This window comes from Terrapene carolina, unplaced genomic scaffold (assembly GCF_002925995.2).
Source record: "Terrapene carolina triunguis isolate 2854851 unplaced genomic scaffold, T_m_triunguis-2.0 Scaffold236, whole genome shotgun sequence".
Lineage (NCBI taxonomy): Eukaryota > Metazoa > Chordata > Testudines > Emydidae > Terrapene > Terrapene triunguis.
In genome coordinates, this window is record NW_020664587.1 from 9620399 (window position 1) to 9648336 (window position 27938).

At 52.5% G+C, this 27938-nt stretch overlaps 2 protein-coding genes and 1 long non-coding RNA gene across 3 annotated transcripts; 2 read left to right on the plus strand and 1 right to left on the minus strand.

Moving 5' to 3' along the window:
• Window positions 1–7877: 7877 nt before the first annotated feature.
• Window positions 7878–13775, plus strand: LOC112109249. The gene is made up of 3 exons (XR_002908299.2): window positions 7878–7932; window positions 8428–8566; window positions 10873–13775. It is a non-coding gene; the product is annotated as an uncharacterized LOC112109249 (long non-coding RNA).
• Window positions 13776–13882: 107 nt separating this feature from the next.
• Window positions 13883–15455, minus strand: ZNF593 (zinc finger protein 593). Its single transcript, XM_024203685.1, has 3 exons — window positions 15209–15455; window positions 14542–14604; window positions 13883–14087 (listed from the first exon to the last, which is right to left on the minus strand). The coding sequence occupies exons 1-3, from the start codon at window positions 15403–15405 to the stop codon at window positions 13958–13960; spliced, it is 390 nt and encodes a 129-aa protein (XP_024059453.1). The 5' UTR covers window positions 15406–15455; the 3' UTR covers window positions 13883–13957.
• Window positions 15456–21386: 5931 nt separating this feature from the next.
• Window positions 21387–27295, plus strand: CUNH1orf232 (chromosome unknown C1orf232 homolog). Its single transcript, XM_024203617.2, has 4 exons — window positions 21387–21473; window positions 23361–23447; window positions 25486–25583; window positions 26995–27295. Exons 1-4 carry the CDS (start codon window positions 21387–21389, stop codon window positions 27293–27295), a joined length of 573 nt encoding a protein of 190 aa, XP_024059385.2.
• The last annotated feature ends 643 nt before the right edge of the window (window positions 27296–27938 follow it).

The following is a 27938-nucleotide window of genomic DNA, read 5'->3' on the forward strand; positions in this document are numbered from 1 at the left end:
ACCTAAAAAATATGTTCTCGCACCCCTTAAACCTAGATATATTTTTGTTTGTATATTACAGTAATCGTTAAAAAATGTATAATGTTAATAAATACATAGGTTTGATGAATCAAAGTAGTTGTACTTATGTGCCTGTGCTTAATTTGTGTTTTCGATGATTTACCTTCTAAAAAAATCTGGCCTGTCTCGCACCCCCAGAAAGGGCATCTCGCACCCCAGGCGAAGAACCCCTGACCTAGACCATCCCTGACAGGTGGTGTCTAACCCAGTGATACTCAGACTGAAGCTCACAAGCTGCAAGTGGCTCTTTAATGTGTCTCCTGCGGCTCTTTGCAGCACATGATATTAAAACACCATGTGATTGAATTATTAACCAATCTAAGTTCTTAACCAATCAGAATGCTTTTACTATGTTATTAACCAATTGTAGGTGATAAAATAATAATACTGGGTCTGTCATTTTGCTGTGAGAATCATATATATATATATATATATAAATACACCTCTATCCCGATATAATGCGACCCGATATAACATGAATTCAGATATAACATGGTAAAGCAGCGCTCCAGGGGGGTGGGGCTGCGCGCTCCAGCGCATCAAAGCAAATTCGATATAACGCGGTTTCACCTATAATGCGGTAAGATTTTTTGGCTCCCGAGGACAGCGTTATATCGGGGTAGAGGTGTAGTAAATGAAACAATGAATTCACACTACTGTGACTCTGAGGTCTGATCACTGGTCTAACCTGTTCTTAAAAACCTCCAGTGACTGAGATTCCACAACCTCCCTAGCTAATTTGTGCCAGGGCTTAACTACCCTGTCAGTAAAGAAGTTTTTCCTACTGTCCAACCTAAACCTCCCTTGCTGTAATTCAAGCCCATTTTTTCTTGGCCTGTCCTCAGTAGATAAGGAGAAAAATTCATCACCCTCCTCTTTATAACAATCTTTTACATACAGGGTGACTGTTATCATGTCCTCCCTCAGTCTTCTCTTCTCCAGACTAAACAATTTTGTCAATATTTCCATGGAGATCATGTTTTCTAGACCTTTCGTAATTTTTGTTGCTCTCCTCTGCACTTTCTCCAATTTGTGGAGGGCGGTGCCCAGACCAGGACACCGTACTCCAGTTGAGGCCTTATCAGCCTGGAGTAGAGCGGAAGCATTACTTCTCGTATCTCGCTTACAACACTCCTGCTCATACAGCCCAGAATGATGTTTGCTTTTTTTGCAACAGTATTACAGTGTTGACTCATATTTAGTTTGTGATCCACTATAATCTCCAGATCCTTTTCTGCAGTACTCCTCCCTAGACAGTCACTTCCCAGTTTGTATTTATGCAATTGATTACGCCGTCCCAAGGGTAGTACTTTGCATTTGTCCTTATTGAATTTCAGCCTGTTTATTTCAGACCATTTCTCCAATTTGTCAAGATCATCAAAACACCTGTCACAAGAGTTAGCAGTGCACATCCCAGATCGTAACAGACAGGGCTGGCTCCAGGCACCAGCCCAGCAAGCAGGTGCTTGGGGTGGCCAAGGGAGAGGGGCGGCACATCCGGCTCTTCGGCCGCAATTCGGCAGCGGGTCCCTCAGTCCCTCTCAGAGCGAAGGACCAGCCGCCGAATTGCTGCCGAAGAGGCGGCGGTAGAGCTGCCGCCGAAGTGCCGCAGATCGCGATCGGGGCCCTTTTTTTTTTTTGCGCTGCTTGGGGCGGCAAAAACCCTGGAGCCGGCCCTGGTAACAGAGTCAGTGTCCTTGTTTTCAGATCCTGTTGCATTATTGCACGTCAAGGGGGTGTTGTTAACGTCCACAGATTAGTCAGCACAGCACAGACATCAGTCAGGGTGTCATTTATGATCTATTTACCTTAGGGTTTTATACGGTTGCCCAACATCATAGTATCTGAGCTTCTTCCACGTAAAATCAATAGCAATAGCAAACTTCATGGAGTCTTTAGCATTTCTCCCTCTTTGGGGTCTAAACTGTGCTTGGTTTGGTTTTTTGGGGGGGAGTTGGTAGATGATCGGGACCAAAAGGGGTGTCTGAATTGTAAGTGTCACTTATGGTGGAATGACTTTCCCAAAGAGCAAGGCTTCCCAACACTTCCTAACTATATATCCCTAAAGATGGTCAGATTCCGGGTTCACCTGATCTCCTCTGGAAGGCTGCACCCTCGCCGGATCCCCTCTCACTAACAACCCCAGGAATGGCTAAGTGTGATCCCTCACGTTGTTGCACACACCCTCACTACAGATCTTCAGAAGCTGGTGAGGTCTCCAGAAAAACTGTCCTCAGTCTGTTCTCAGACTCCGTAGTATCTCATAAATAGAGCTGGAATCCAAGTCGCTACGTACAGCTGCTCCTTCATTAAAATGGTGGGCACAGCGACATGCACAGTCCAGCTCTCCAGGGCCTCTGGCAGGGAAGGAAATAAGCGTTTCACAGAGGAGCATCTGTCGTCTTGTATATAAATCCTCCCCATTTAGTGTGAAGTGCTTTCTAGTGAAGTCTAAGGTTTTTTGCACCAATGTAGCTATGCCAGTGCAAACCCTCAGAGGAGATGTGCCATGCGCAAGCCCCACTTTATACCAATGCTACGCTTCTACACGTGTTCTCTGAAACAAACCAGCCCACGCGCCACACATGGCTAGGGTCAGCTCTCTGTGGAGTTTGCAGCCCTTGCTTGTGCATTGCCTCATTTCGATCAGCTATGCGAAAGGGGCCCAGACCTTCCCCGTCAGCACAGTCCTTCTCCCAGGCAAAGCTGCTCTCATATCCTGCCGTCACTGCAGCCAGCCATGCAACAGGCTTCCCCTTCCCCACCTGGGCACAACCACCCTCCCCTTTCTCTTCTCAATGCAATTATCCAGGCAGGTAACAAGGTCCCAGACCTTCTGCTGGGGTTACTCATGACATCCCCTTCTCCCTAGAGTCAGCCATGCCACGGATTACATTCCCTCTCCCACTACTGCTCTCCCCTCCCCACTATGGGAACATCAGGCGTGAAGAGTCTCACGTCAGGCGTCCAAAATCAGAGGCCACTTCAGAGAACTTTGGCCCAAATCTTCCCATCACAAAAGAAACTCATCGCTCAATGGACAAAAGGCCAATGAAATTCTGCCTCTAACACAAAGCGGCCATGAGGCAGCTGGTGAGGAGAGCAGGTTTGAGTTGGACAGTCCCAAGGACGACCCAACCCAAGGATTCTTGCTCAGACTTAGCGTGACTTTTCCAGATTCCCTGTTGCGGGAGACAGCTCTGGGCTTCCCCTTTGTGTGGAGACAGCTCTGAGGGGCCTGGCTTGCAGACTCTGCTCACACTTCCAGGTCAAACCCTTGATTCTAAAGGAAACAAATGTAACCTGTTTGCTGCTGCTATTCCCTGCCCAGGAGCAAGAGGAGGCCCCTGTAAGGATGCTGGGGCTGGTGCATTTTAAAATGTAAGGTTATCTAAAACCAAAAACACCAGTGAGGAAAGGGGAGGTAGCCTCGTGTAGTGGTTAGGGCACTAGGACTGGTCAACCAGGAGATATGGAGTCTGTTCCTGGCACCATTATGAATTTGGCCAACTCACCGCTCGGTGCCTCAGTTTCCCCATCTATACAACAGGGATAACGACCTTGCCCACCTCACGCGGCGTTGCGAGGAGATGTTCGTATCTGCTTGTAAAGTGTTTTGCAATCCTAGTGAAGCATGACAGCGGAGGACAAAGTAAATGTTAAAGCCACTCTCCAGCTGAAGCACTGGGAAAGACCGGACTCATTTCTGTGGCCATTGTTTGGTTCTGTGGAAGCAGCGCCCCCCGGAGTCCAATTCTCCTGATTGCATTGGGAGTTCCAATTGAAATGGGAGTTCCAACATGGAGCCGAGTGGTGACACTTGGTCTCCAGCCTCCCCTCTGCAGCACAGGTTCGAAGGACTGGCGTGTTACCTCTTTCCTAGTACCCTGGATGGATGCTGCACATTCCCCCCACACACACACCCTCCTTGGCAGTGCACGTAGCCGCCACCTTAATCACCCCTCCCCAGAGCCTCACTGGGTTCTTTGCTCTACAGCCCCCTCGGAGGCAGGATCTCCGCTGAGGAAAGAGGCCTGATCTGAGCATAGGACTGGGTGCCAGGAATGCTAATCCCTGCTCTGACAATGATTTCCTCTTTGACCTTGGGAAAGTCACTCACCCGCTCTGTGCCTCAGTTTCCCCCTCTATAAATGGAGATAATACTTGCCTATTTCCCAGGCGTACAGGCTTCATCCATGTTAGGCCTGGCTGTGCCAGTCAATGACAGTCCCTAGATAATGTCCGCAAAATACTCAACTCTGTTCTCCAGCTCCTCCCCCGCCCCCCCAGTACAAGAACACCCCTCCCCCGTTCGGTCTTGTCAAGTCCTCTCCCACATGCACACACCCGCCCAGTGAGTCCCCTGCCCCCAAGACTGCCTCACCCCCCACACACTCACTCTGCTCTTTGCCCTGGTGGTCTGCAGATCTCTTAGTTACACGGGGGAAGGGGGGGGGAAGCTTTTCCCCTTAGCAGCTCCCCATTCAGGGCTGCTAAGGCCCTGTTCAGGGCTCTTCAGGCCAGCCCAGGAGTCCCACAGAGGAAGGTAGAGTTGCCCACTTTTTCTGTTCTTTTACCCTTCGGAAAACATTGCTGCTCTGCTGAACGAAGGGGCAGGTCAGCTTGCAAGATGCGCCAACAGAGATGCACCTGACCCTGCAAAGCCTCTCCCAGGCAAGTCGACCTTCATCCCCTGAGCAGGCCCCACTGAAGCCAGCTCAGCTCCCCAAAGGTTTTGCAGGATCCGGCTGTTGCAGCCAGGGCCAGTCGCTGACGGGATCCAGGCTGGAAGAGCCACATGACTCCTCTGGGAAGTCATCTACAGACCCCTTGAGCACTCACCCAGCAGTATCTTCCCTCCTGTGCGGTTGGTGGTGCTGCAGATACTGGTCACCCTGCAGGGCAGAGCGCAGACTGTTTGTAGCATGCACGTGGGGTGAGATCTGCAGGGGGAGGAGGAGAGGTTTGCTTGTAGTCAGGCGAGGAACGGAGGAGGGGGTGAAATCGCTGTAAATACCCTCTTGTGGTGGGGGTTCCTCATGGGTAGAGGGCATCAGTTCCCCAGAACAGAAGGATGGTCTTGTAGGTAAGGCCCTGGGCTGGGATTCCGGTTCCCAGCTCTGCCACAGACTCTCCTGCATGACCTTGTCACCTCATCCCTCCATGTCTCGGTTCCCCACCTGTCAAATGGGGCTCACAACACTTTCTTCTATTTCAATGGCAAGCTCTTCGGCGCAGGACTGTCTCTTCCTCCAGGGCGTAGCACAAACAAGCCCTGATCTTGGCCGAGGCTGTTAGGCTCCACTAATACAAACCATGGCAAAGGGAGCCCATTTCACAGATGCTTTAGAACTGCGGCTCTTAGTCCCTTAGGGCCAGATCTTTACGCACCTAAATACCTTTAACAATCTAGCTCCCTAGGAACTAGCCCTGGGACGGAAAACCCCGACATCCCATCGCTACAGGGCATCACACCCTAGGAGCCTCCTGAGGACATGCCGACAGGCGATTTGCTTTCAGCCGCTTTAGCTGCACATTCCTTGCCTTGTTATGGGGAGACACCCGCATTTCTCGCCATTCTGACTCCAGCAGGGAGCTTTACCCCACCCACTCCACTGCAGGCTGGGAGCCCTAGAGCAATTGTTCTGAGCTCAGGTTTTGCATCCGTAGGTGCTTTATTCTGCTTTTGTAAATACAAAGGGAGGATCAGGCAGGGATAGAAGGGGCTGGGCGTCTGGCTGATTGTCCAGCTCCACACTCCAGTATCTGCAGGGGCGTTTTCCAAACCTTTCTAATCAGAGAGGAGGCTTTGGCTGTATTCTTTAGGTTTCTCTTCAGAGTAGCAGCAGCTAAAGCATTAGCCCGGGACTCCAGAGAGGTGAGTTCTATGCCGAGTTCTGCTGCTGGGTGAGTTTGGGCGTCTTTCTGTGCCTCAATTTCCCCATCTATAAAATGGGGCTAATTACACTGGCCTCCTTTGATGAGAAGTACTAGATGTTATTATTAGACGTTCCCCTCAAGTGAAGGTAATGCTGGTGGAAGGTGCAGTACGGACAGGGACGGGTGGCTGATATTGCCTATGCTTGATCGCACTTAAACCTTATATCAGCATAGCTCTGTCAGCCAGGGGGAGTGAAAACCCATACTCCTGACCAGCGTATCTAAAAACCCCAGTGTAGACGCTGCTGTGTCAATGGAAGAGGGCTTTCGGCGCCACAGCTAAGGGCTTTCGGGGAGGTGGTGTCCCTACACCAGCAAAAACCTCCTTCTGTCAGTGCACGCTGAGTCTATGCTATGCTAGGGGGCTATGCCGGTGACATAGCCTATACAGAGCATGGGCACCAGCTTCTCGCACTCTGCCCTGTGGCGTGCCTTGGGCCTGCTCAGGAGCGCCCCCCTCAGGCGGTGAGAGGGGAGTTCAGTCAGTCCTTGGCCTTTCTGCTGCTCGGACCCACAGGGAGCCGCTAGCGCCGGGGGTGGTTGTGAGTTTTGTGACGCAGACACCTGCAGAGCTCTCGCTGCGAGGAAGGCTCACGGCACTACCGTGCGTGCTCTGCAGATCGAGTGACTCGCCCACGGTCACACAGGAAGTCTGTGTCTGAGCTGGGAAGTAGGCGGGGCCCCGTCTGGTGTCCAGTCCATTAGACCACACTTCCTTCCACCCACCCCGGCTCCTACTGTCCTCCTCACCCTTTCCCAGAGCCCTTGGAGCTGTTTGATGGTCTCTCCTTCACGCCCCATGTTCTTTCAATGCTGGGATGCTGACTGATCCTCTCTCGGAAGCCATCCCACCATTGGAAGGACGCAGCTGTCATGGGATGGACGAGGAATTCAGTCTTCAGCTGCTTCCCTCTTCGCTGACAAAGGGGAATTCATTCTTGATGCTCATCCAGTTCTGGACACGCACCTCCCCCAACACATCACCAATGAGCTCTCACCTTGACCTGGAGGTTCCATCCTCTCCTGGGCCTGGAGGGGAAGATGCTCTCTCCACGTTCCTTCAATCCGGGGCTTCCATACACAGCTCCTCCTGCCCTGCAGCAATTGTCTGCCCCTCTTCCCCAGGGAGCGAGGCCGGATTATCAGCATCTGCCACTGGGCTTCTGGATTTCCCGGGCTGACTCAGATTAAGGCTGCTGCTGTCATGAATTTGACCCCAGTCTACTGCTGGGATTGTTTTCATGAGATAATCTCCAGCTGTCTAAACTGATTGGGAATGCAGCAGGGGGTTGGGGCAGGGCGGAAAGCGAGTTTCAGCTTGGTGGCGCGATTAGAAAGTTTCCATGCACTGAGGCCTGGACAGGCATATCCCACCGCAATGGCTCACCATAAGGTTCAGACTTCATGCCAGATCCCTGTTCCCAGGTCCCAGTGCTTTAACCACAGCACCAGTCCATCCTGCATCTCACACCTGCCTTTCCCACAAGGCAGCTGGATCCCAGCCAGGCGAGGGTGCCCCCTGTTGGTACGATAGTGTAAGATGTTTCCATCCTCATCTCTCCAGATCCGTAACCTTCAAGCGAAGCCCCCAGCCGTTCTCTTGTGCCCGGCGTGATTCTTTGCTTCCCTCCTGCGTGGCGCCACGGCCCCTCTTTAGCGGGCACTGGAGGAGATTGCAGAATGATATATACAGTATGAAACGCTTTCGTGCCCGGCAGATGCCTCTCCCTCTCAGCGTCTCTCTCGCACGTGCTCAGCGAAGCAGCGAGCGCTGATCTCTTGTGACAGCTGCTCCCAGGGCTGGCTGTGGTTGGGATCGTCATCAGGGCGGGGGTGTGTGTGTGTGTGTGTGTGTGTAATATTTAAAAGCTCCACAACACAGCTGCCAGGGAGTCTTGCTGCCTGGCACTCAGGGACTGGAGTCTAACACAGGTAAGTGATCAACAATGAAACCCATCCCCATTGCATTGAGAGGAAATTGTTTCTATTGGGGGAAGGACAGGCTGGGGTCCAGGAACTGGTTGAGAGCGGAGGGGAATTTAGACAGGGATTCCCCTCACAAAATGGGGTGCGGGAAACACATGCTCCTCTCACCCCCAGCCTGGGAAAAAGCCATTAGCTGCAGCTTGGGGTATAAATGCCAGTACTGGGGACTGGGAAGGAGCTCTAAGGGGAAACACTAATGACGTGGTTCTAATCCCGGCCTAACGATGGAGCGCTCAGCCATTGGGCTGGGGTGGGGGTGCATTTTGGAAACACTGGGTTGGAGCAGGCTGGGGGACTGAGGGGGGCAGGCTGTTTCCCAGTGATTTCCGTGGGCCAAAGAACACGTCTTTACGGCTGTTCATCTGGATGGAGACTGCTCTCTGCTACCCGGTTCCTGAACACCCTCCCTGATCTTCAGCTCTGCCCATCTTCCTCCTACAGCCGGAGGCAGTCAAGGCAAGTCTGTGAAGCTGCCTGACTACAAGCAGAAGGCAGCACCTGACATCCACCCCTCCTCCTCCTGGGAGCTATGATCATCCGCCTCAGGCACTTAACCCCGGGATACTTCCGCTTGCTCCAGGTAACACCCACCTCCCACTCAGTAGGGCTGTTGGTTTGCTTGGATGCTCCAGCCAGTCCATGAGCCTTTATCGATGCCTCTGTTCCCCCTATTCCTCACTGATCTTCCTGGGATGCAGTTCCAGGGCCTGAACCCTCTCTTGTCCAGTGAGCAGAGCAATCCCGGGGCCTGGGGCGCTTTGTAGTGGAGCTCTGATAGGGTTGATCCCTTTGCTTCTCTCCTCCTGCCTGTCTTGGTGTTTTAGACACGAAGCCGAGAGTTAGTTCTCATCGAGTGCACCAGTCCTCCCTGGCCTGTCCAGGATCAGTATCTGACATCCCCGGAGCCTCTTCTGGGGGAGAGGGAGGCAGCCAATTGCCACACAGCAGTTAGGAGAGGGGAAATTTTAATCAAGGATGTTGGAGCAACTCCCCACTCTTCTGAACAGAGCCTGGGGCATGTTCATGTCCACACGGAATAGCCAGGACTTGACGGGCCCACACCCACTAAACTGCCTCCAACTCCTCTGAGTGAGGAGTTGAGCCTGCTGTGATTTGTGCCTGTGAGTCCGGGGCATTTTAAACATCTCAGCCCTGCTGTTTAGGCTGCTAAGCCACCCCCGGCCCCCAGCTCATAGCTCTGTGAACAACGGTACTTACAGGTACAGGGCTCGCAGCTTTGCCTCAATCACCCAGACTCAGTGGCAATCGCTGCCCAGCTCCGGCAGATCGAAATGTGAGATGCTAATACCTCCCCCGACCCTGCCCCTGCCCCATCAGCTCATCCTGAGCCAGGTCTGGCAACAGGCAGCCTGTCCACGCTGGCTCCATGTGTGCCAGGCACGCTCTGTGCCGCCTGAGCAGTGATGCCCTACATAGGGCACTTTGCGTAGACACACGTGAGCGGAGAGCGAATGTCCCTGCACCACTGATCATGCAGCATCACGCAGGAGAGGGAATTGCTCTCTGCTGTCCATACCAGTGGCTGGGATAAGGCCAGTTTGCCGATTCCTCCTTCAGTCCATCCCAAGCACGCAGCCTTATGCAGCCAGGCAGGCACTGTCACTGTCTTGCCCTGGTTAGTCGCTGCTCCAGCAAGAGAAGACAACTCAGAGCAGCTCAAGAAGTGTGGGCTAGTGGTTAGAGCAGGGGACTGGGAGTCAGCATTCCCGGTCTCCATCCCCCACAGGGGCATCATCGGCGGCGCTGAGCTCTAACTGCCCCTGCTGTCCGGGGGTCTATTGTGTATGATGGCAAGCCCTGCCTTGGGAGGCTATGAGCATGCATGGGGAGGGAAGTGGCAATCACCCACCAGGTGTATGCAGGTTTCAGATCGCTAGCTTCAGGCTAGGAGCGCTGCTGCTTTGCTCACAGGGGCGTTTGCCTAAATGGCTCCATGTAAGGAGCGGTGCTGAGCATTTCAGCTGGTAAAGTGCAGGGTGACGCCTGCCCCACAGGGCATTATTATGGCTTCACTGGCAGTACCTGCAGAGCAGCTGGTTATCGTTCCCGTCATCCCCCATTTGAAAGGGACAGAACCACTCCCGTGAAAACTGTTGTAGGATTTGTCTGCCTGTTCTCCTCCCCGTTGCCACTGACGACACTGCACCACAGAAAGTGTCTCTTTGGAAGAGCTGGTTGACAAAATGGGCAGGTTGCGTTTCAGACCCAGACTCTGTTCTCGGGGCCACAGGGGCCTGGATTCCCCATCCCAAATGGGAACACAGCTGAGAAACAGACCCTCCCACTAGAGCATAAGAGAAACCCTGATCAGCTGTTAATCTGAGGCACAGTCACTAACGAGGGCTGAGAGAATGGTTCTGCACAGAAGGGCAGCGATGCCTAGATATGTTCAGCAACAGGGTTCACTCCGCTAGAGCACAGAGTTGAAGAATTTACAGCCAGCCTCTTGGTCAGAAGTGACAGCACCGGCCGCTCGCACACTAAATCCAGTCATTCAGGGAGCCAGGCATGGAGAATGCTTTCTAAGATTTCCTGGGGTGGCTTTGAATGGACATAACTGGGTATTAGCCAGGAGTCAGCTGGTGTTCCCTGCTGTCTGCATCCCAGGAAAGGTGTCCCCTGGAGCAGGCCCCTAGCTAAAGGAAAGCATGCACTGCACATAGAACTGGAGCCATTTCTAATTGGTGCAGATCACTGAATAGACTCCTGCCATCCACAAGGAATATGGGGTTACTTCAAGTTCACAACCCACAAGGGTTGATGGGGGGCCAGCTTCCCTTGTCCTTCAAGCATTGAGACGATCAAGTCCCTCTCCCCTGAGTCTGCCTCGCCTGTTCTAAAAAGCTGCCTTTTCTCCTCTCATAGATGCAGCTGACCGGGGGGCTGGAGTCCGAACCTAAAGACCGTCTGGTGAATCACTTGGCTCTAGTCCTGGCTATCATGGGGCTAAGTCTGTCCTACTACAGCGTCCGCCAAATGACCGAGCCGGTTAAAACCCCACCAGAACAGTGAGGCTCAGACATGTGGATGGAGTGCTCTAGATCTGAGATTCCAGCAGCTCTGAGGTGGTGGTGGTGGGGACTAGGTCTTGGGTCTGGCATTCACTCTGTGACATCATGCTCGTCCTGCTCTCATACTAGGGTCAGCTACATCCTCCTCCCTTGGTCTGTAGTGGAAGGTTAGTCGCAGGCTTCCCTCGCACTGCTCTCCTGGACCCAGGCTAAGAGTAGCTAGAAGCATCTCCCAACTTGCTTTGTGCTGGCTTGAAAGGGATCGCTCGGTACATGCTCTCTGGCCCGTCCCGCTTTTCCTAGCCTCTCACTGTTGTTGCTGTCCAGGGTCCTTGAGTAGGTGAAGCAAACACACCTGTCACACCCCTTCCAGAGTTTCTCATGGAGTTACACCAGTTTGGGCCAATGGATTTCATTGCGAAGTCCTACCCCATCCACTGACCACCCTAGCACCTGTCCATGCTCCGCCCTTCCACTACATGCAACTAAGCTACTAAATGAAAGGCTAGACCATCTCCCTGCAGCTCCACCAGAGCTCATGACAGAAGGCTGGGGAACCTACTTCCATATGGGAGGCCGGATTCTAAACTTCAGTGGGAAGTCTCCCACTTTACACAGAAGTGAGATCCGACTCGGGCCCTGTCGGAGACAGAAGACAAGACTCATTCCCACAGGTTGGACAGATATATATAAAGTAGGATCTGCAGGAACTGAGGCTGAAAGGGTAGAAGGCATCCTCCCAGGCCAGGGGTAGAATCCACCTTGGCAGCTTACCAGTCACCCTGGCTTATGAGACTTCCAGCAAGAGGTTTCCAGACAGCAATTTCCACCTCACTGGCTGCACTTGTGTGTCCCTCGCTAAACCAGTGCGATGGGGTATGACAGGCGGAATGCGCTGCATTGATAGCAAGAGAGAATTTTACACATGGTTGACTGAGCCCTTTTATCATCTCCTCCCCCCACCCAGCTCAGCCAGGAGCAGTGCATCATAGGACAGCAAAACAAGCTGGAACAAGGTCATTGCCAATTGCTGTTATATAACAGCGCACACAATGAGATGGCTGGGACCTAAATCATGCTGTTAAACTACAGATTAGAAAGGGGGATTTTCAAGAAGTCCAGACTGGCCGACATTGACTACTTAATTGCAGCAATTGCGTGAGGACACTTTCATGGAGCAATTAGTACATGTCTCTCCCCCCCCACCACCACCAGGGACAGGTACACTTCACCTTCTCAGACAGCATCAGGCTAATCTTCACACCCATCACCTCTCTGAAAACTTCTACCGCTGTGGCCCACCTGCTAGGTTTAAGCTGCTAACAGGGAAGTCTAGATGTTAATACAAGACATTTCTAAATTTTGATCATCTATCTCACCCTCCCTTATACCTGGGGAGGGGAGAACAGAGGAAATAATTTGGTGTATGTTAAATAAATCCCTTTATATTAAGTGACCTGCCTTGTCTCATCCTTTTGCCATCCCACCTCCATGTGGCCAGTAGAGTATACACGGTCAGGTGATAAAAACGTTACAAAGATCTGGGGTGGGCTCCCCACCCTTGGGGGAAAAAAAAAAGAAAAGAACTGAAGATGTTTAATCTCCACTGACGCACTGTGGTGGCCGGCATTAGCTGAACTTGCTTTGCAGGGACTTACAGCAGACAGTGGCATTCCCCACATTCCACCCTGCAGACCAAGCGATTATCCTAACACAGGCTATGTGTTTTCTAGAAAGCGCCTCCCTGTTTGAGGGGCTCAATAAAAATGCAATTCAGATGCTCAAGCCAAGTACCCAGCTATGCTGTGGCAGCATATTGGCATGTGCCAGCCAATATTATCCGACATCTGGTGGAACAGGGCTGAATTTGTTAGTCCCCTACTTGTAAAGTGGGTCAGCGCGGACTCTGCCTACCCTCTCTATGAGCAGTGTGTCCCTCCTCTTAGGCAACTGATCTCACCCAAAACAGCTCCCCGGCTGGAAGGAGATCTCCAACAATCAAATGACTCTCAGTGGGTTTTAAACAGTTTCATATGCAATTTGTATCCATCCCTAGGAATGTGATGAGGTTAGGCTCAGCTGGGTTGGGGCAGTCTTTCAGCACACTCCTCTTGATAGAAGAGAAGGGAAGGAGCTTAGTAAGTCATCCTCCCATATCAGGGAAGAGTTAACTAGACGCACGAAGAGGGCAGAAAGGAAATTGTTTGAGATGTTAGAACATCTGCCAAAGGAAATATATTAAGAATAAATATAGTGTGAATTTAGCAGTGACCAAGCTGGAGGCTGCTCAGACCTCTTTTCTAGGCGCCCCACAAACAAGGATAGGCGACTTCAACCAACTAATTCAACCAGTCATAATGAACGATCAAGCTGGTGGGATTAGCCCCAGTCCAGGTAGCTGGTTGGTGAAAGGGCTGTTTTTGCTAACAATTCAGCTCAGCTCATTTTCCAAACTGAGTCCCTACAACTCAATCTGGATCAAACTGGCAAGGAATGTTCTACAGCTCATTCAGCAGCTGCCAGCTTGATTGTTAAAATAGTTTGATGGGTGATTTCAGAGGTCACACTCTGAGCCAAGAGCTGCATCCACTGCTTAAAATACCAACAGAGAGAAAAGACTGTAACAATCAGGTCGCTATCACAGCAGGACGTTCCTCATCCTTTCCCTGGACCTCTGGCTGCACTGTATGTCCATGTTGCCAATGAGAACATAATGCACAATATCTGCCAAAGCAAGAGGGTCCAAAGGTCTCCACTGGTCAGTGCTCTACTCCTTGCTGAAGAATTAATGAGAACAGCTGAGTTAGTTTTTATGCCTTGTTGCAGGGAGAGTGTTTTTAAAGACACTTGCTGAACTCAGAAAAGAAGCTGCCACAAAGTGGGGCTTTAATCAAGGGCACTTTCTACTGGATCAGAGAACAATCTCTGGGCCTCCGTATTCAGCCAGATTCCTCCATCTCAAGCGGTTGAGTCTGTACTTCTATCTTCTTTGGAGGAATGTAGGATCCCATCCCAGCTGCTCTCTCTGCCTCCTCCTGGGTATAAGGCTCCTCACTCAGCTGCTTCAGTCTAAAAGAGAAAGAAGAAACCCGAGAGAGGCACATGGGTTCCGATCTTTAATGTTCCCCCTGTAAGCTGAGCACTTTAAAAAACGATCACAAACCCAAACCAGCTAAAGCCACATTTGACACTGCCAGGACATCCAGACTAAGTCTCAGGTGCTCAAATTTCAGAGTGGGATTGAAGAACAGCAGTGGGAAAGCTATCAATGCTGCACCACCTGTTCTGTGACTGGATGGACACTTTTAGCCACCAGCTGAATTAAACTATCTTTAGAAGACTGGAGGAGCCATGAAGACTGGTGGGGTGGGAAGAAGAGATGGAAAAATAGATTTTTCAAATAACTTTTTGAAGGGAAAAGGGAGTGGAGGGGTTTCTTATTCATAAGAACCCCAAATAAATCAGATTTTTTTCATACTAATAGTCTAAGAAAAATATGCCCTCATAACAGAATTTACATTACCTTTTTTTGTGAACTTTAGATTTGAAATGTTCCTTCATGCTATTCAAATCTACAAAGTATCGCCTGTCGGGAGAGAAGAAAGAAGTTCAGGCAGTTGAAAACAATAGCGCCCTTTCCATGAAAGGGTCAAGTTAAGAACTAAACAGGAGGCTTTGGAGACTCAGACTGAAGAAGACAGGGTTGAAGGCTCAGGATACCAAAGGTCACTATTGACCAAACATTTTTGCTATCAGAAGGTGGGGAAAGGGGCCTGATGAAGTTAAGTATTTGGTCCCGGGCCCCACTGTGTACACATGGGGGAAGGCCGGCTGGGGCGCCTCTTCCCAGTTAGCCCAGCTGGGGCGCCTCTTCCCAGTTTGCCCGGCTGGGGCACCTCTTCCCAGTTCGCCCGGCTGGGGCGCCTCTTCCCAGTTCGCCCAGGGGACTGGGCCCTCTGATTTCAGGTCGGGCCCTGGGAACACTCCCCTCACACCCCACAGGCCGTGGGCGGCCCCTGTGCCTGCTGTGGGGGATGCACTGCAGCTGGGCTCCCATGCCCCCCCACGGGACAGGCGCAGCAGGAGGGGCAGAGGGACCGGGGGGGGGCCTGGAGGGGCCATTGGGACGCCCCCACCCGCCCCCCGTTCACGCGCAATGCCCCCCCCCGCGCGCACACTCTCTCACGCACGCGCAGTGCAGGCAGTAGTGCTGCGCGCTCCCGGGCATGTCGGGGTCCGGCTCCTGGTGCAGCAGCCTGGCCGCGTTGTCCGGCCGCAGGTCTCCGTGGATCTGGTCCAGGTCCCGGCGCCGCCGCTTCGCTTTCCACTGGCGGGCCAGGGAGCGCGCCTTGTGCGAGCCCGTCTGACGAGAGCTCCGCGGCGCCATGGGGAGACTGGGAGAGAAAACGGAACTGCCTCGTCCTCCCCTACTTCCGCTTCCGGCCGGCGCCGGCTTGTGACCTCATCACAGAGCGACCCCCTCCTGGCAGGGGAGCGAGCCCAGTGCGCATGCGGGAAACGCACAGGGCCAGAGTGGGAGCTGAGCTCAGGGCAGACAGACGGAGGCTAGAGACACCATCCCTGCCCATCCTGGCTAATAGCTACAGATGGACCTGTCCTCCATGAACCCTGTTATAGTCTTGGCCTGTACAACATCCTCTGGCAAGGAGTTCCACAGGTTGCCTATGCATTGTGCAAAGAAATACTTCCTTTTGTTTGTTTTAAACCTGATGCCTATTAATTTCATTTGGTGGCCCCTACTTCTTGTGTTATGAGAAGGAGTAAATAGCATTTCCTTATTTACTTTCTCCACACCATTCATGATTATAGACCTCATCATATCCCCCCTTAGCTGTCTCTTTTCCAAGCTGAAAAGTCCCAGTCTTATTAATCTCTCCTCATACAGCAGCTGTTCCATACCTCTAATCATTTTTGTTGCCCTTTTCTGAACCTTGTCCAATTTCAATATATCTTTTTTGAGATGGGCTGACCACATCTGCACACAGTATTCAAGGTGTGGGCATACCAGGGATTTATATAGAGGCAACATGATATTTTCTGTCCTATTATCTATCCCTTTCTTAATTATTCCCAGCATTCTGTTCACCTTTTTGACTGTCACTGCACATTGAGTGGATGTTTTCACAGAACTATCCACAATGACTCCCAAGATCTCGCTCTTGAGTGGTAACAGCTAATTTAGACCCCATCATTTTATATGTATAGTTGGGATTATGCTTTCTAATGTGCATTACTTTGCATTTATCAACATTAAATTTCATCTGCTATTTTGTTGCCCAGTTGCCTAGTCAACCTCCTCTGATTGGCTGCTTTTTCCTTTTCTGCCAATCAGGGCTGCTGTGGGAAGCAGGCTCTGCTCTCTCCCCCGTCCCAGCAGGCCCCATTCTTACAGGAGGCAGGTAAGAGAAGACAGAGTTTGGTGGCTTGCGGCAGTTTTCTACTTCCCTGTCCTCTACTCCTGTGACAAGGGGAGGGCTCTTGTGTCTTCTCCTCTCCCTCCCTGGCCTGTGTGAGGGGGGTGAACTGCAGGAGGAGCAAAGGTCAGCCAAGGTTGTCCCACCTCCATCCCTTTTGACATCTAATGGCACTGTGTTTAAACATGGCAGCGAAGAGACGGAAAGTCGACACCGAGAACCATTCGTTTAAAGCAAAGTGGACCGACACTTACTGTTTTATTTTGCCACAACGTCCAAAGGGTCGACTTTGAGGTAGTTTGTTTAATTTGTACAGAGACTGTGGCTGTTGTAAAATGTGGGAACCTCAAATGGCACTACGAAATGAAGCACATGGATTTTGACCTCAAGTATCCACTGGGCTCCCAATTAAGATCAGACAAGATCGCTTCATTGAAGGATACATATTTTCTGAGCACAAATATTGTTTCAAAGGCTACTTGTGCTTAGGAAAAGGCAACTGAAACGTCACTGAGATATGTGTGGATAACAGCAAAACACAGGAAACTTTTTGCAAATGCAGACCTTATTAAGCAGTGCATGGTTACTACAGTTGAAATCCATTTTGCAGAGAAGAAAGACATTGTTGACGCCTTCAGACAACTGCCGCTTTCAGACACAACAGCTATTAGGCATACTGAGATGATGGCACAAGACATTTTCAAGCAATTGTGTATGAAACTGAAAATTTTCCATGGCAGTGGAAGTGTCCGATGATATCAGGGACACAGCACAGCTAGCATTGTATGTCCGTTTTTTTATGGAGAGAAATTTGGGGAGGAGTTGTTGTCCTTTATACTGCATAACAGTTGCACGGCAGGCAAAGATTTGTTTAATTCTGTTCAAACTATTTTGTCTAATAAAGATCTTGACGTAACTCAGATTGTGTCAGTTGCAACAGATGGCGCTCTTTCCATGATCGGCACTCACAGAGGGCTTGTGAAACGCCTGCAAGATCTGAACCCCAATTTGATTTCCTATCACTGTGTAATTCACCAAACAGAACTTTGTGCGAAGCTTAGCGATGAGTATGCAAATGTATTGTCAATGGTGATTAAAAGTGTCGGCTTCCTTCGGTCCAAGTCATCACTGCAACACAGACAGTTCGAAAGCTTTCTTTCAGAAGTATCTGCCGATTACAATGACCTGTTGGTTCATAATGACATCTGCTGGCTGAGCAGAAGGCAAGTACTAAGAAGGCTACGGGAAATTCGAGTTCATGTGGAAGAATATGTACATAACATTCCAGGGAAAAAGACAGAAGAGGTACATGCATTTTTGAGGGATGCCGCAAGCATGAGTATCCTGGCCTTCCTTGTTGATTTGACAGCCCACTTAAATGATTTCAACTTAAAGCTACCAGGGCAAAATCACAACATAGTGGATCTCCACAGCAGTGTCACCTCATTTCAAAACAAACTGAGTCTCTTCAAAAGTGATTTGGAAACTGGGGAGATGCTGCATTTCCCAACGCTGCTAAGCTGCCGGGACATTGCAGACGTGACTCAGATGGCATCATCTCTGGACAGACTTCTTCAAAACTTCTCACAGAGGGTCCAAGAATTTGAAAGTATTAAAGACATCTTCCTGTTTGTAAGGAACCCATTTGTGGTACAAGAAAATGGCACTTGGGTGTGATCAAGCAAAAGCATCCTTTCCAGATGTTGAAAAAGCAAAACTATAGCTGGAGCTTATTGATTTACAAGCGAATGAAGTGCTTAGGGTGCAGCATGCTGAAAGTACAGCTGAAACTTTCTGGACAACTCTTGTGCTGGACTCCATGTATCCACACTTGCGGAAGGTGGCATTTAACATTTTGACTATGTTTGGCTCGACCTACGTGTGTGAATCAGCATTCTCAACAATGAACAAGATTAAATCCCGTATCGCTCTGTTCTGACTGATAATCATCTGTGCAATTGCCTTCGTCTTGTATTGACTGAACTCACTCCAAACTTCAAGGCCCTTGTGCAGCAAAGGACCTATCACTTTTCCCACCAATGACGATTAGTATAATTATACATTATTCACGCATATTTTATTTTAAATGTGAACCTCTGTATAAAATTACATTTTCAGTAGTAATACTACAGTTTTAACAGGTATTTCAGAGTAATTGTTCATGAGTCTTTTTTAATACATGTGTAAGTGGGTGTGTATTTGTTATTGGAAAGACTTGAATCATAAAAGACAAAGAGTTCATGTGTACTAAGTGTTATTTTCTTTCATACTCTGATACTTATTAAATAAACCACAAAAGTTTCAAAGAGTTTTTCTATCTCTATATATACACATATATGCCTACAATAATCTTATTTGACAAAACACATTCAAAACTTAAAACAGGTGTCTGAAAGTGTTTTAATGCTAATATTTGCCTCTATTTGACATTTTCTCTATGTACTTTCTCAAAGTCTCAGATGTAATTTATTACATCTTTCTTGGAGGTTATTTTTAGGTTATACAGTGGTTTGATTTTATTTTTAATTTAATGCACTCAAAATATAAGCAATAGGCCCCTGGGTATATTATATAGAATTGTATGTGTTCGTTGAACAGTGGCACTTGGTGTAAAAAATGTTTCTCTGAAGTCCGCACCTTGACTGTACCTTGACCAATAAATGTGGACCTTGGCAAAAATAATTGACTACACCTGGTCTAAACACTAAGCACATTGTTATAACTCTGATACCTGTTTTAACAATACTAACACACAGGTGAGCCAGACGAATTCCAGCTATGTATTTGTCGGTGTCCAGGTGAGGCATGATTACCTGTTCTGTTCATTCCCTCTGAAGCATTGGCCACCGTCCGCAGACAGGGTACTAGATGGACCTTTGGTCTGACCCAGTATGGACGTTCTTATGTACTTCACTTTCTGCTTGAAACCATGATGTGCCCTGCCCCTTGCTGTGTATAAACAGCTGTAGCCTCCCACCCCAGAGGTGGGCATGCCTGCATGGTGGACGAATGATCTCTATAAATAAACTCTTTAAGGCAGCTTGGCTGAATGAAAAGTGATACAGACATGTGCAGTTAGTAGGAGTATTGCACCCTTATATTGAATGATCTTGAAAGCCCGAAAAGAAAACCCTGGGAGAGCTAAACACGCTCAGTGAGTCTAACTTTGGCTTTCCATTTCGGTGAAATCAAAAGCAGGCTTTTGTGGGATGGAGGCATAAAGGGCCATCACCAGGTCCTGTCTGACGTGTTTAAAACATTTGGCAGGAAATAAACCTAGAAATGTGGTTGTGGATTTTGATTTTCGGAGGTAATAGTGTTTGATTGGGGTGTGTAAATTCCCCTGCAGTGTCTGCAACCTTCTACTTCCCCCGCAAGGGGAGAATCTGATACTGACTAGAGAACCAGTGATCCAGCGTGTTCTGCTCTCTCTGCCCAAGCAAAGTGAGGGTCAAAAGGTAAACAGCACAAATGGTGAAAGGGTTTTAACCTGCGGGTGACCTTTGGAACGGGGAGGTGCATGGCTGCCACTTGGGGTGAGGTCACCGCTGCACTGAGCGGGGGGGTTCTCAGCATGACTAAACTCCACTGGAGGTGGGTGTCTTAATGGCATGAAGTGTAGCAAACCTGGAGTCGTGCATTTTGGATACACCTGTCAATCCACAACAAAGGAGCGGCCGTCAGTCAGCTAGCCACCCGTGATCACATTACCTCTCTGCTTAGGAATCAATAATACATACAGGCACGTTGCGATGGCAGACAGACCTCTGTCATTAACACAGTGCAGCTCAGGTAGGGTGACTGAACAAAAGACACCCCCATACCAGACATCAGGGTCTTGCCACTCCGGACCACCAGTGGCCGTCTGCCTCCATGTCCCTTCATCTCATGTGTGGCAGGCAAGAAGCCCCTTCCTCGTAGACCGCAGCTAGCTGCCCTGCTTCTACTCCAGCTTCGAGTTCTCCTCCCTTGTTGGCAATTTGCATAGACCCAGCTCCAAAAAGCTTTCGGTCCCTGAGCAGAAACTAAATACGTGAATGAGAAGAGATGGGTTCGCAGGGCCGGCGACTCCTAAGGAATAATTTAGCTGCCGGACGCTATTTTCAGCTGGTTGCTGAGATACTGTGTTCCAGGCGCCCCTTCTCGGAGGGGATCAGTTACAGGCCACAAACAATGAAGGGTAACGCAAGAGCTCAGCCAAGCTGGGATGACACTGTCTGCGGGCCCCGGGAGGGGATGGGAGCTGTGCAAGCACCTCACCCTGGGAGCTGGAAGCCTCTACAGGGGCAGGGGAACAGATAGTAGGCAAGAGAGAGACCTTTGTTGCAAAGGGACATAGATGCTGACTGGCCAGGCATAGACTCGGGGAGTGGGATGGAGAAGGTAGCTGTGGCCCAGGAGAGAGCCCCCTTTGGGAACAAGACAGAGGGGATGGATAAGGGGCTAGAGAGAACCTTTTCTTGGAGGCAAGATCTGTGGGGAGCTGAAGGACAGGGGACAGCCCCTCCAGGATCAGGCAGATAGAACTCCCCACAGGCCCACCGGCCCCATGTCTAGGAGCCCATTGGCATTCTGGGTCAGACCCGGATCAGATTCCTCTTTGTGGTCTGAACTGCATATCGAAGGAGGCCCCTGCAATTTTAATGAAGACACCAGATCCCAGCAAGCACCTGCCGGTGCCAGGCAGGAGTCCAGCATCCCGTCAAGTCCCCGATTCCCCGCAGAGCCCTCGGAGCGCCGGGGGTAACTGTGCAATGGCACCCCACCCCTGCCCTAGGCACGCGGGGCACAGGAGCTGAGCCAAAGGCTGCCAGACACTACACAGACAGAACCGCCTAAGCCACAAGGAGCCTGCTTGTCCGGGCCTCTCCTGCTACCAGCTGTAGGAGCGCGGCTGCCACTGGGCCTCCAGACCAACCTCCCAGCTGCCACCATGACGCAGGGATTCTGGAAAGTCTACAAGTCCAAAGTGCTGCAGAGTCTGGGCAGCGAGGGGCAGGAGGAGGAGTTCAAGGATGAGGTAGGGACGGCCCTGGCAGGGGCCTCTGGTCTCTATCGCTAGCCATAGGGGCAGGCAACGGGTTCCCAGCGCCACCCGCTCTGGTACCCTGCACCCCCGGGATCCCCACCCAGCCCCCAGCTCCACCCGCTCTGGTACCCTGGGATCCCAGCCCAACCCCCAGCTCCACCCGCTCTGGTACCTGCACCCCCGGGATCCCCACCCAGCCCCCAGCTCCACCCGCTCTGGTACCCTGCACCCCCGGGATCCCCACCCAGCCCCCAGCTCCGCCCACTCTGGTACCCTGCGCCCCCGGGATCCCCGCCCAGCCCCCGGCTCCACCCGCTCTGGTACCCTGCGCACCTGGGATCCCCACCCAGCCCCCGGCTCCGCCCGCTCTGGTACCCTGGGATCCCAGCCCAACCCCCAGCTCCACACCCTCAATCCCTTTGGCACCAGCCTCTCCCAAGCCAGGTTGGGGTTTATTCATCGATTCCCAGACTCAGAGAGTCACAGTGCACAGCGCGGCTGCTGCTGCTGCCACGTCTAGTCTCTGGCAGGACAACTGCCGTTGGGGCCCCTGTTGCTGTGGTCACAGCCAGTGCAGCAGCCACCACGCTACCTGCTGCTGCTTTCCTTGTGCTGTTCCTCGCTCTGCTGCTGCTGCTGCAGCCTGTGGCAGCCAGTCCCTCTCTGGCGCCCGGCGTTTGTGCCCCGTGAGCCGCCAGCCACTTCAGACGCTCTGCTTGGCTTGCCCGCCCTACCCCGGTTTTTGGCAGGGCTGCTGGGATCTGCGTTCTGAGCACTGATGAATCATTCAATTAAAAAGAAAAATCACATCCGAGCAATTTGGAGAGTCTCGGGGTGGGGCAAAAGCGTTGGGGTTTGTTCCCTTCAGCGCAGAGAAATCCAAACCCAGCCCTGGCCCTGTGAAGTCAGCACTGCTTGTTACAGAGCAGGGAGAAGGACCAGTAGGGGTGGATACAACTCCAGAGCTGGTGGGTGCTATACAGCTGTGAAATGAGGGAAACCCATTTCTAGGGGTCGCTGAGCTCGGAGCAGAGACAATTCTTTTAGCATGGAGAGACCTCACCTGGTCACTTTATCTTCAGTGTGGCCAAATGGCGTGATCTTTGATGTTTTCCTTAAAGCCCCAGCTCCTGGAGTCATGTGATAACACGAGACTCTCCGCTACCATCTAGTCACATAGGGTGGTTTGAAGCAGGCCCGGATTAGCCAATGTGAACTCAGTGCACTTGCACAAGGCCCCCATCTCAGGGAGGCCCCCCAACCACTGGAAAAAAAATTGGTTATAGTAGAAGTGGGGGAGGATCGAGCGCCACCCACTCAGGTTTGGCCCAGCCCCCCCTAGACAGAACCTGGAGCCCATGGCAGCTGCCTGGTTTGCCCACAGCTCGTCTCTAACTAACTGAACTGTCTAGGTGAAGGCAGGTGGGGAGACCCCCTTTCCATCGTGCGCAGGGCCCCCGAATTCTTTAATCCCGCCCTGGTTTGAGGGCTTGGCCTGATTCTTTGGAGAAGGTGAGCTGCAGAAGGGAGCTTCTGTTCAGTAGGGAATAGACAGGCGATGCCACCACACCGAGCCTGGGTCAAACACTCCGCTAGGACCAGGGCCAAACGACTGAGGAATTCTGGGGGAAGCTCCTTGCACGGGGAATAGTTAGTGCATGGACCAGACCAAGTCCAGAGGCAGCAGCTAGAGGAGGAGGAGGAGAAAAAAAATGACTGGGGGGAGGGGAGTCTAGGGGGTGTGAAATCCTGTTGCTAACTCCACTCACCCAGGGACAGAGCCAGCCAGTCTTTCCAGGTGCTGTCCCTGCAGCTGTTCACGCTGCCCTCCTCAACACGCGCCGCTGCCCCATGGCTGATGCTGTGAGTCTGTTTCAGGGGGATAACCCTGAGCTGGTGGAAACCACAGATGCCCCGGTTCTGATGGAGGAGGGATCGAACCCCATCTCCCAGCTGGCCAGAAGGGTAAGTCCTCCCCTCTTAGGCGCTCCACCTGCCTCCCAGAGCGGCCAGCTCTCTCTTAGCATCAGACCTCTGGCCCCAGTCACCACCCCCCAGCTGAACCAGCCTGGGGCTTCTCTGCTTACTGGGATTGTTTTCAGGAGTCTCTGTAGGTTCCAATCTGCCCTGGAGATTTGCCTGGCTTTCTGTCACCCCCTCGGTGCCACCGCATCGTAGGGTTGCCAACTCTGACTGAAGTTATTCCGGGAGATTTTTCTCCCCCACCAAAGTGATGTAATGTCATTTTCTTAAAATAGCCCATTAAAATCTCCTGGATGGCTTTCAATAGTCACCGTGAGATGGATGCCGATTCCGGGAGACTCCCGGCCAGTCCTGGAGGGCCGGCAACCCTACTGCATCTGTGGCAGCCCAGCACTGCAGCACGGTTTGCCTTGCTGCAGCATGTAACAGGGGCTTTGTCTTCACCGCAGACAAGGGGCAGGTGGGTCCTCCTGTAGTGGAACGAGGCGAGGCCAAACCCTGGGCATGGGGGCTCTTGGGTGGCCCTCACCACAGCCTGGGCCCCATCTCGGGTAGGATGTTACAGCGGAGAGCTCCGCGCTGGGAAGAAGGCAGCGGAGCTGTAGCCCGGCCGAGAGGGCAGTGCTCCAAGGGGAAAGCCGGATGCGGGATTAAGCACACAATAACGTATTGCGGGAGAGCAGCGGAATCAAACCAGGCTATTATAAGGAGGCCTCAAGCCCTCTGGCTCTAATACCAGGGCTCCCCCGGCCGCAGGTTTCTTTAATGAATGTGAATTAGCAGAGACAGGTGCGTTTGATTTGACCGTAGCCTGGTCTTTCTTACACGTGTCCTTAAAGAAACAGACCCCCTCCAAAGGTAGACAGCAAAGCACCAGTGCTAGTGCAGAGCCCGGCCTAAGGCGAAGAGGTCGCAGATAATAGAAAGGGACAGCAGATCTACAACCACAAGTGGGAAAAAAAGTCACTTGAGTGCCCAGATCCCCCTCAGGGGCATTGTGCCTGGCTGCTGGAGGCCCTGATCACTGCCAGGCTTGGGGGATGCTTCCACCCAGTCTGTTGTCAGATCAGAGCCTCAGGTGCTCGGAGAGCACCGAGCACTCTAGAAATTAGGTGCTGTGTTGTGGCCCTGGGTGCCCAGCTGTATCCAGGCACCCGTTACACTATCTTCCCTCCAGCGTCAGCGATCCCCTCCCTGGCCCAGCCGCATTGGCTCTGATCAGTCTCCAGCCAGCCCTGCTCGAGCTGGTCAAACCTTCGCCCCTTTGCCACCCTGATGGCAGAACTCCCCGTGGGAGGCTTCTTGCTGCAGTGGGTGGCAGATGCCCATAAACAGGTGGAGGGGGTGGTTGAGTCTCTTGGGGGACAGGCAGTGTGAGTGTGGAACCTGGTCATGTGCCGTCATAATGTCTGTGCTGTCCTTATAGTACCGAGGTGGCCCAGTCCTGGACCCGGGCCCCATGGCGCCAGGTGCTGTACAAACAGACCAGAAGGCTGGTTCCTGCCCCAAAGAGCCTACACCCAGCCTAACAAAGACGAAGGGCAAACGCCCACTGGCCTGTGGGCTCCCGGGGTCTCTGCCGGCTGTTCCTCACCCACACAACGGCCAGTGAGGTCACTCAAAGGGGGGGCATGGAAAACAAGGGGGCAGTGGGCATGCAAGGGCTGAGCGGGGCAGAGACCCCTCTTCTGAATCTGGTGTCCGTCCCCTGCCTAACCTGGGACGAGGGGCTGGAGTGGAGACAGGCACTGCCCTTTTGGGGGAGGGGGGAGAGAATGCTGAGGGTGACAGAGGAGGACAGTGATGCTTTGTGGGGTGTGTCCGTGAGGCTAGTCTGTGTGTGGAGGAGGAGAAGGCAGAGGAAATACATTCCTGCTGCGTCAGTCCCATAGAGCAAAGCTCTGGGGCCCGTTGACGTTCCCAGGGGCCCACGTGAGCTCGGCCAAACCACACTAGCTCCACTCCTGCCTGGACCTGGGCAGCGTCACTGACCAGTGGTTTCCCTCCCTCTGCTCTGCAGGTCCAGGGAGCTGGCGCCAGAGGCTGGAGGAGCATGTCGTCTCTGTTCAATAGGGAGGATGAGCACAAGCTGCTGACCCCCGAGCCCTGCGCTGACCAGTAAGACTGACGCTCGCGTCTGGGTCGTAGCGTCTCCACTGGGCTCCCGTCCTTCTAGGCAGTGCCTAGCTAGCCAGGGCCCAGCTTATGGTAGGGCTGAGGGTCTGCCACAGGCCTGAGGACCAGGACGAGGGGTGGCTTTGGGGTGAGACTGCAGGCAGCGAGGTACAAGCGTGTCTGGGTTTCGCCCCCCAGAGCAAGGATGCGTGTACGGCCCTGTGACACCTGAGCTCTCAGCCAGGCAAGGGGTCCTCTCAAGTCACAGTGACCCTGTTGTCATTGCCCGGGATTCCAGTGAGGGCTTAGGACTAAACTCAGCCCTGCTGTCCATGGATATCAGTGAGAGCTACACCTGCTTACCCCATGGCTGAGTCTGAACCCGAAACTGTGTCCTACAACAGCCCCCTCGGCTATCTTCCCACCCCTGCTTCTACTAGCCAGGGGACATGATGCACGGGCCACTCAGATGGCCGCAGGTGAAGGCTGAAGGCAAAAGACCCATACCCTGCTGCTGTCTTGTCCTGGTCATGTCCATGTGGAAATCTGTTCCAGTGCTGGATGCAAAGTGTTTAGATCTAGAGGCATTTCCCAGGAGCCGGCGTAGGAGGAGAGAGAAGAAATGACCCGGAGATCCACCAGGTGCCTCAGTCACACTGTAGAAAAGTTACCCAGTTCCCATGTGCTCCTTTGCCTGTGTGGAGACTGTTCTAGCCTCCCACCGGGCGGCCTCAGTTCAGCCCCAAGAGCCGGCAGCTTTGCAATAAGAAGCTGCCTGTCCCACCCCATGGGGCACTACGTGTAGATCCTCCCGGGCTAGGAGAGTTCAAAGTCCCCCGTTCCGAGCATCCGCCAGTCATGTAGGCAGGGTGATCCTTGAGCCCAGCAACCAGCTGTTCATCCCAGTGCCCACATGGCTTCCGCTGTGTCTATAAAACCCAGAGCCGGGCTAGTGCCTGTGTTCTGGCCCTGTGCTAGGAACGGGGGCTGGCGTTCGGGTAGCCCCAGTGCCTTAATGAGAAGCCACCCCGTTCCCAACCAGGCTGGTTCAGTAACATCTGCCGAAGGGAAGCCTGTGGCTCCGGGATTCTTATTAAACTACGGTCACGTCTGTGTGAATCAGCCTCTCTCTCGCGCGCGCTCTAGCAGCCTGACAGACACCAGGACTCGGCCTCCTGTCTCTGCCGCTCCCTGGATCTCCTTGTGTGTCTATCTGTGTCTCCCCTATACAGGCTCAGTCTCTTCCCTGTATGTTGCAATACTGCCCAACTCCCTCTTGCTGCTCATCTCTCCCTTTCTCTCCTTGACGCTCTCCCCCGCAGCATGTGGCGTCTGGTTTTCCTCTCCTGCGAGTGTCCGGATCTTTATGCTCAGACGCTCCCCGCCCCCTAATCTCCCCATCTCTTGCTTCCAGCCCCCTGGCACCGAAGCCAGCGGAGTCGCCCTCTGCAGAGAAGACGACGTCAGGGTTCTGGGATGTCTTTGCCACCAAGTGGCAGCAGGCCTCTGCGCTAGACAAGAAGACGGCCCCGCCTGAGTTCAGCGAGCCAGCGGCCCAGTTCAGCGGGGCGCCAGGGGAGCCCCCGGGAGAGGAGCCCACCTATTCTAACAACGGCAGCGACCTCCGGGAGCCAGAAGAGGGCGCCTTCAAGTGGGGCTTCCTGGTCAGCAAACTGGCTGAGATAAGGAATAAAAATGCCCCCAAGAGTAACTAGAGCGGAAGGACCTTTCCCATCAGCCTCAGCACAGGGCCTCTCACTCACTCGAGAGGAGAGCACCCAGCATTTCAACTCTTTCCATCACTGCAAAGGATCCAGCAGCACCGTCAGCCTAGAACACCCACAGTGTGGCTGCAGTATCCCGCCCCCCACCCCCAGGATCTGTCCCTGTGAGCTAAGGAGCTGGATGGTTCAGTGGCTGATACCCTCTCCCTCTGGGGATCCCAGCCTGCCCTGGGGTGGAGAGAATAGAGCATCTCACCGGCTTTCCCGCTCTCCGAGTTCTGTGGTTCACACGGGGACATTGGTCGCCCTGGGCTTTGCTCACAGTGACACCAGCTGGGCCTTAGAACGTGGCTGGGCCCAGGGAATCCAGGGTTAGCCTGTCCTGGAGCCTTGCTCCCCTCACCTTGGGCCAACAGCGGCACTTGGGTTGGGAGTGCAGAGCTCGGGGTAGCTCGTACCACGTGGGCATCTTAAAAACACGGTGGAGGTCCAGCCAGCACCCATCATGCCCAGAAGACTCAAGTAGGTAAAGCATTGAAACTCAGCTGAACACCCCCCTGGATCACCCTGGTGCAGCGCCGGCCTCTGCATAGTATGGATGAGGTCCCCGCTGCTGGGAAGCCCTTGTCAGAGC

Excerpts from the sequence above, each read along its gene's own strand:
- ZNF593 (XM_024203685.1), bottom strand. The coding sequence starts at position 15,405 with ATGGCGCCGCGGAGCTCTCGTCAGACGGGCTCGCACAAGGCGCGCTCC. Across the intron at positions 14,605-15,208 it reads CACTACTGCCTGCACTGCGC|GCGATACTTTGTAGATTTGA; the intron begins GTGCGTGAGAGA and ends CTCTCCCGACAG. Across the intron at positions 14,088-14,541 it reads TCTAAAGTTCACAAAAAAAG|ACTGAAGCAGCTGAGTGAGG; the intron begins GTAATGTAAATT and ends TTTCTCTTTTAG.
- CUNH1orf232 (XM_024203617.2), top strand. The coding sequence starts at position 21,387 with ATGACGCAGGGATTCTGGAAAGTCTACAAGTCCAAAGTGCTGCAGAGT. Across the intron at positions 23,448-25,485 it reads TCTCCCAGCTGGCCAGAAGG|GTCCAGGGAGCTGGCGCCAG; the intron begins GTAAGTCCTCCC and ends TCTGCTCTGCAG. Across the intron at positions 25,584-26,994 it reads CCCGAGCCCTGCGCTGACCA|CCCCCTGGCACCGAAGCCAG; the intron begins GTAAGACTGACG and ends TCTTGCTTCCAG.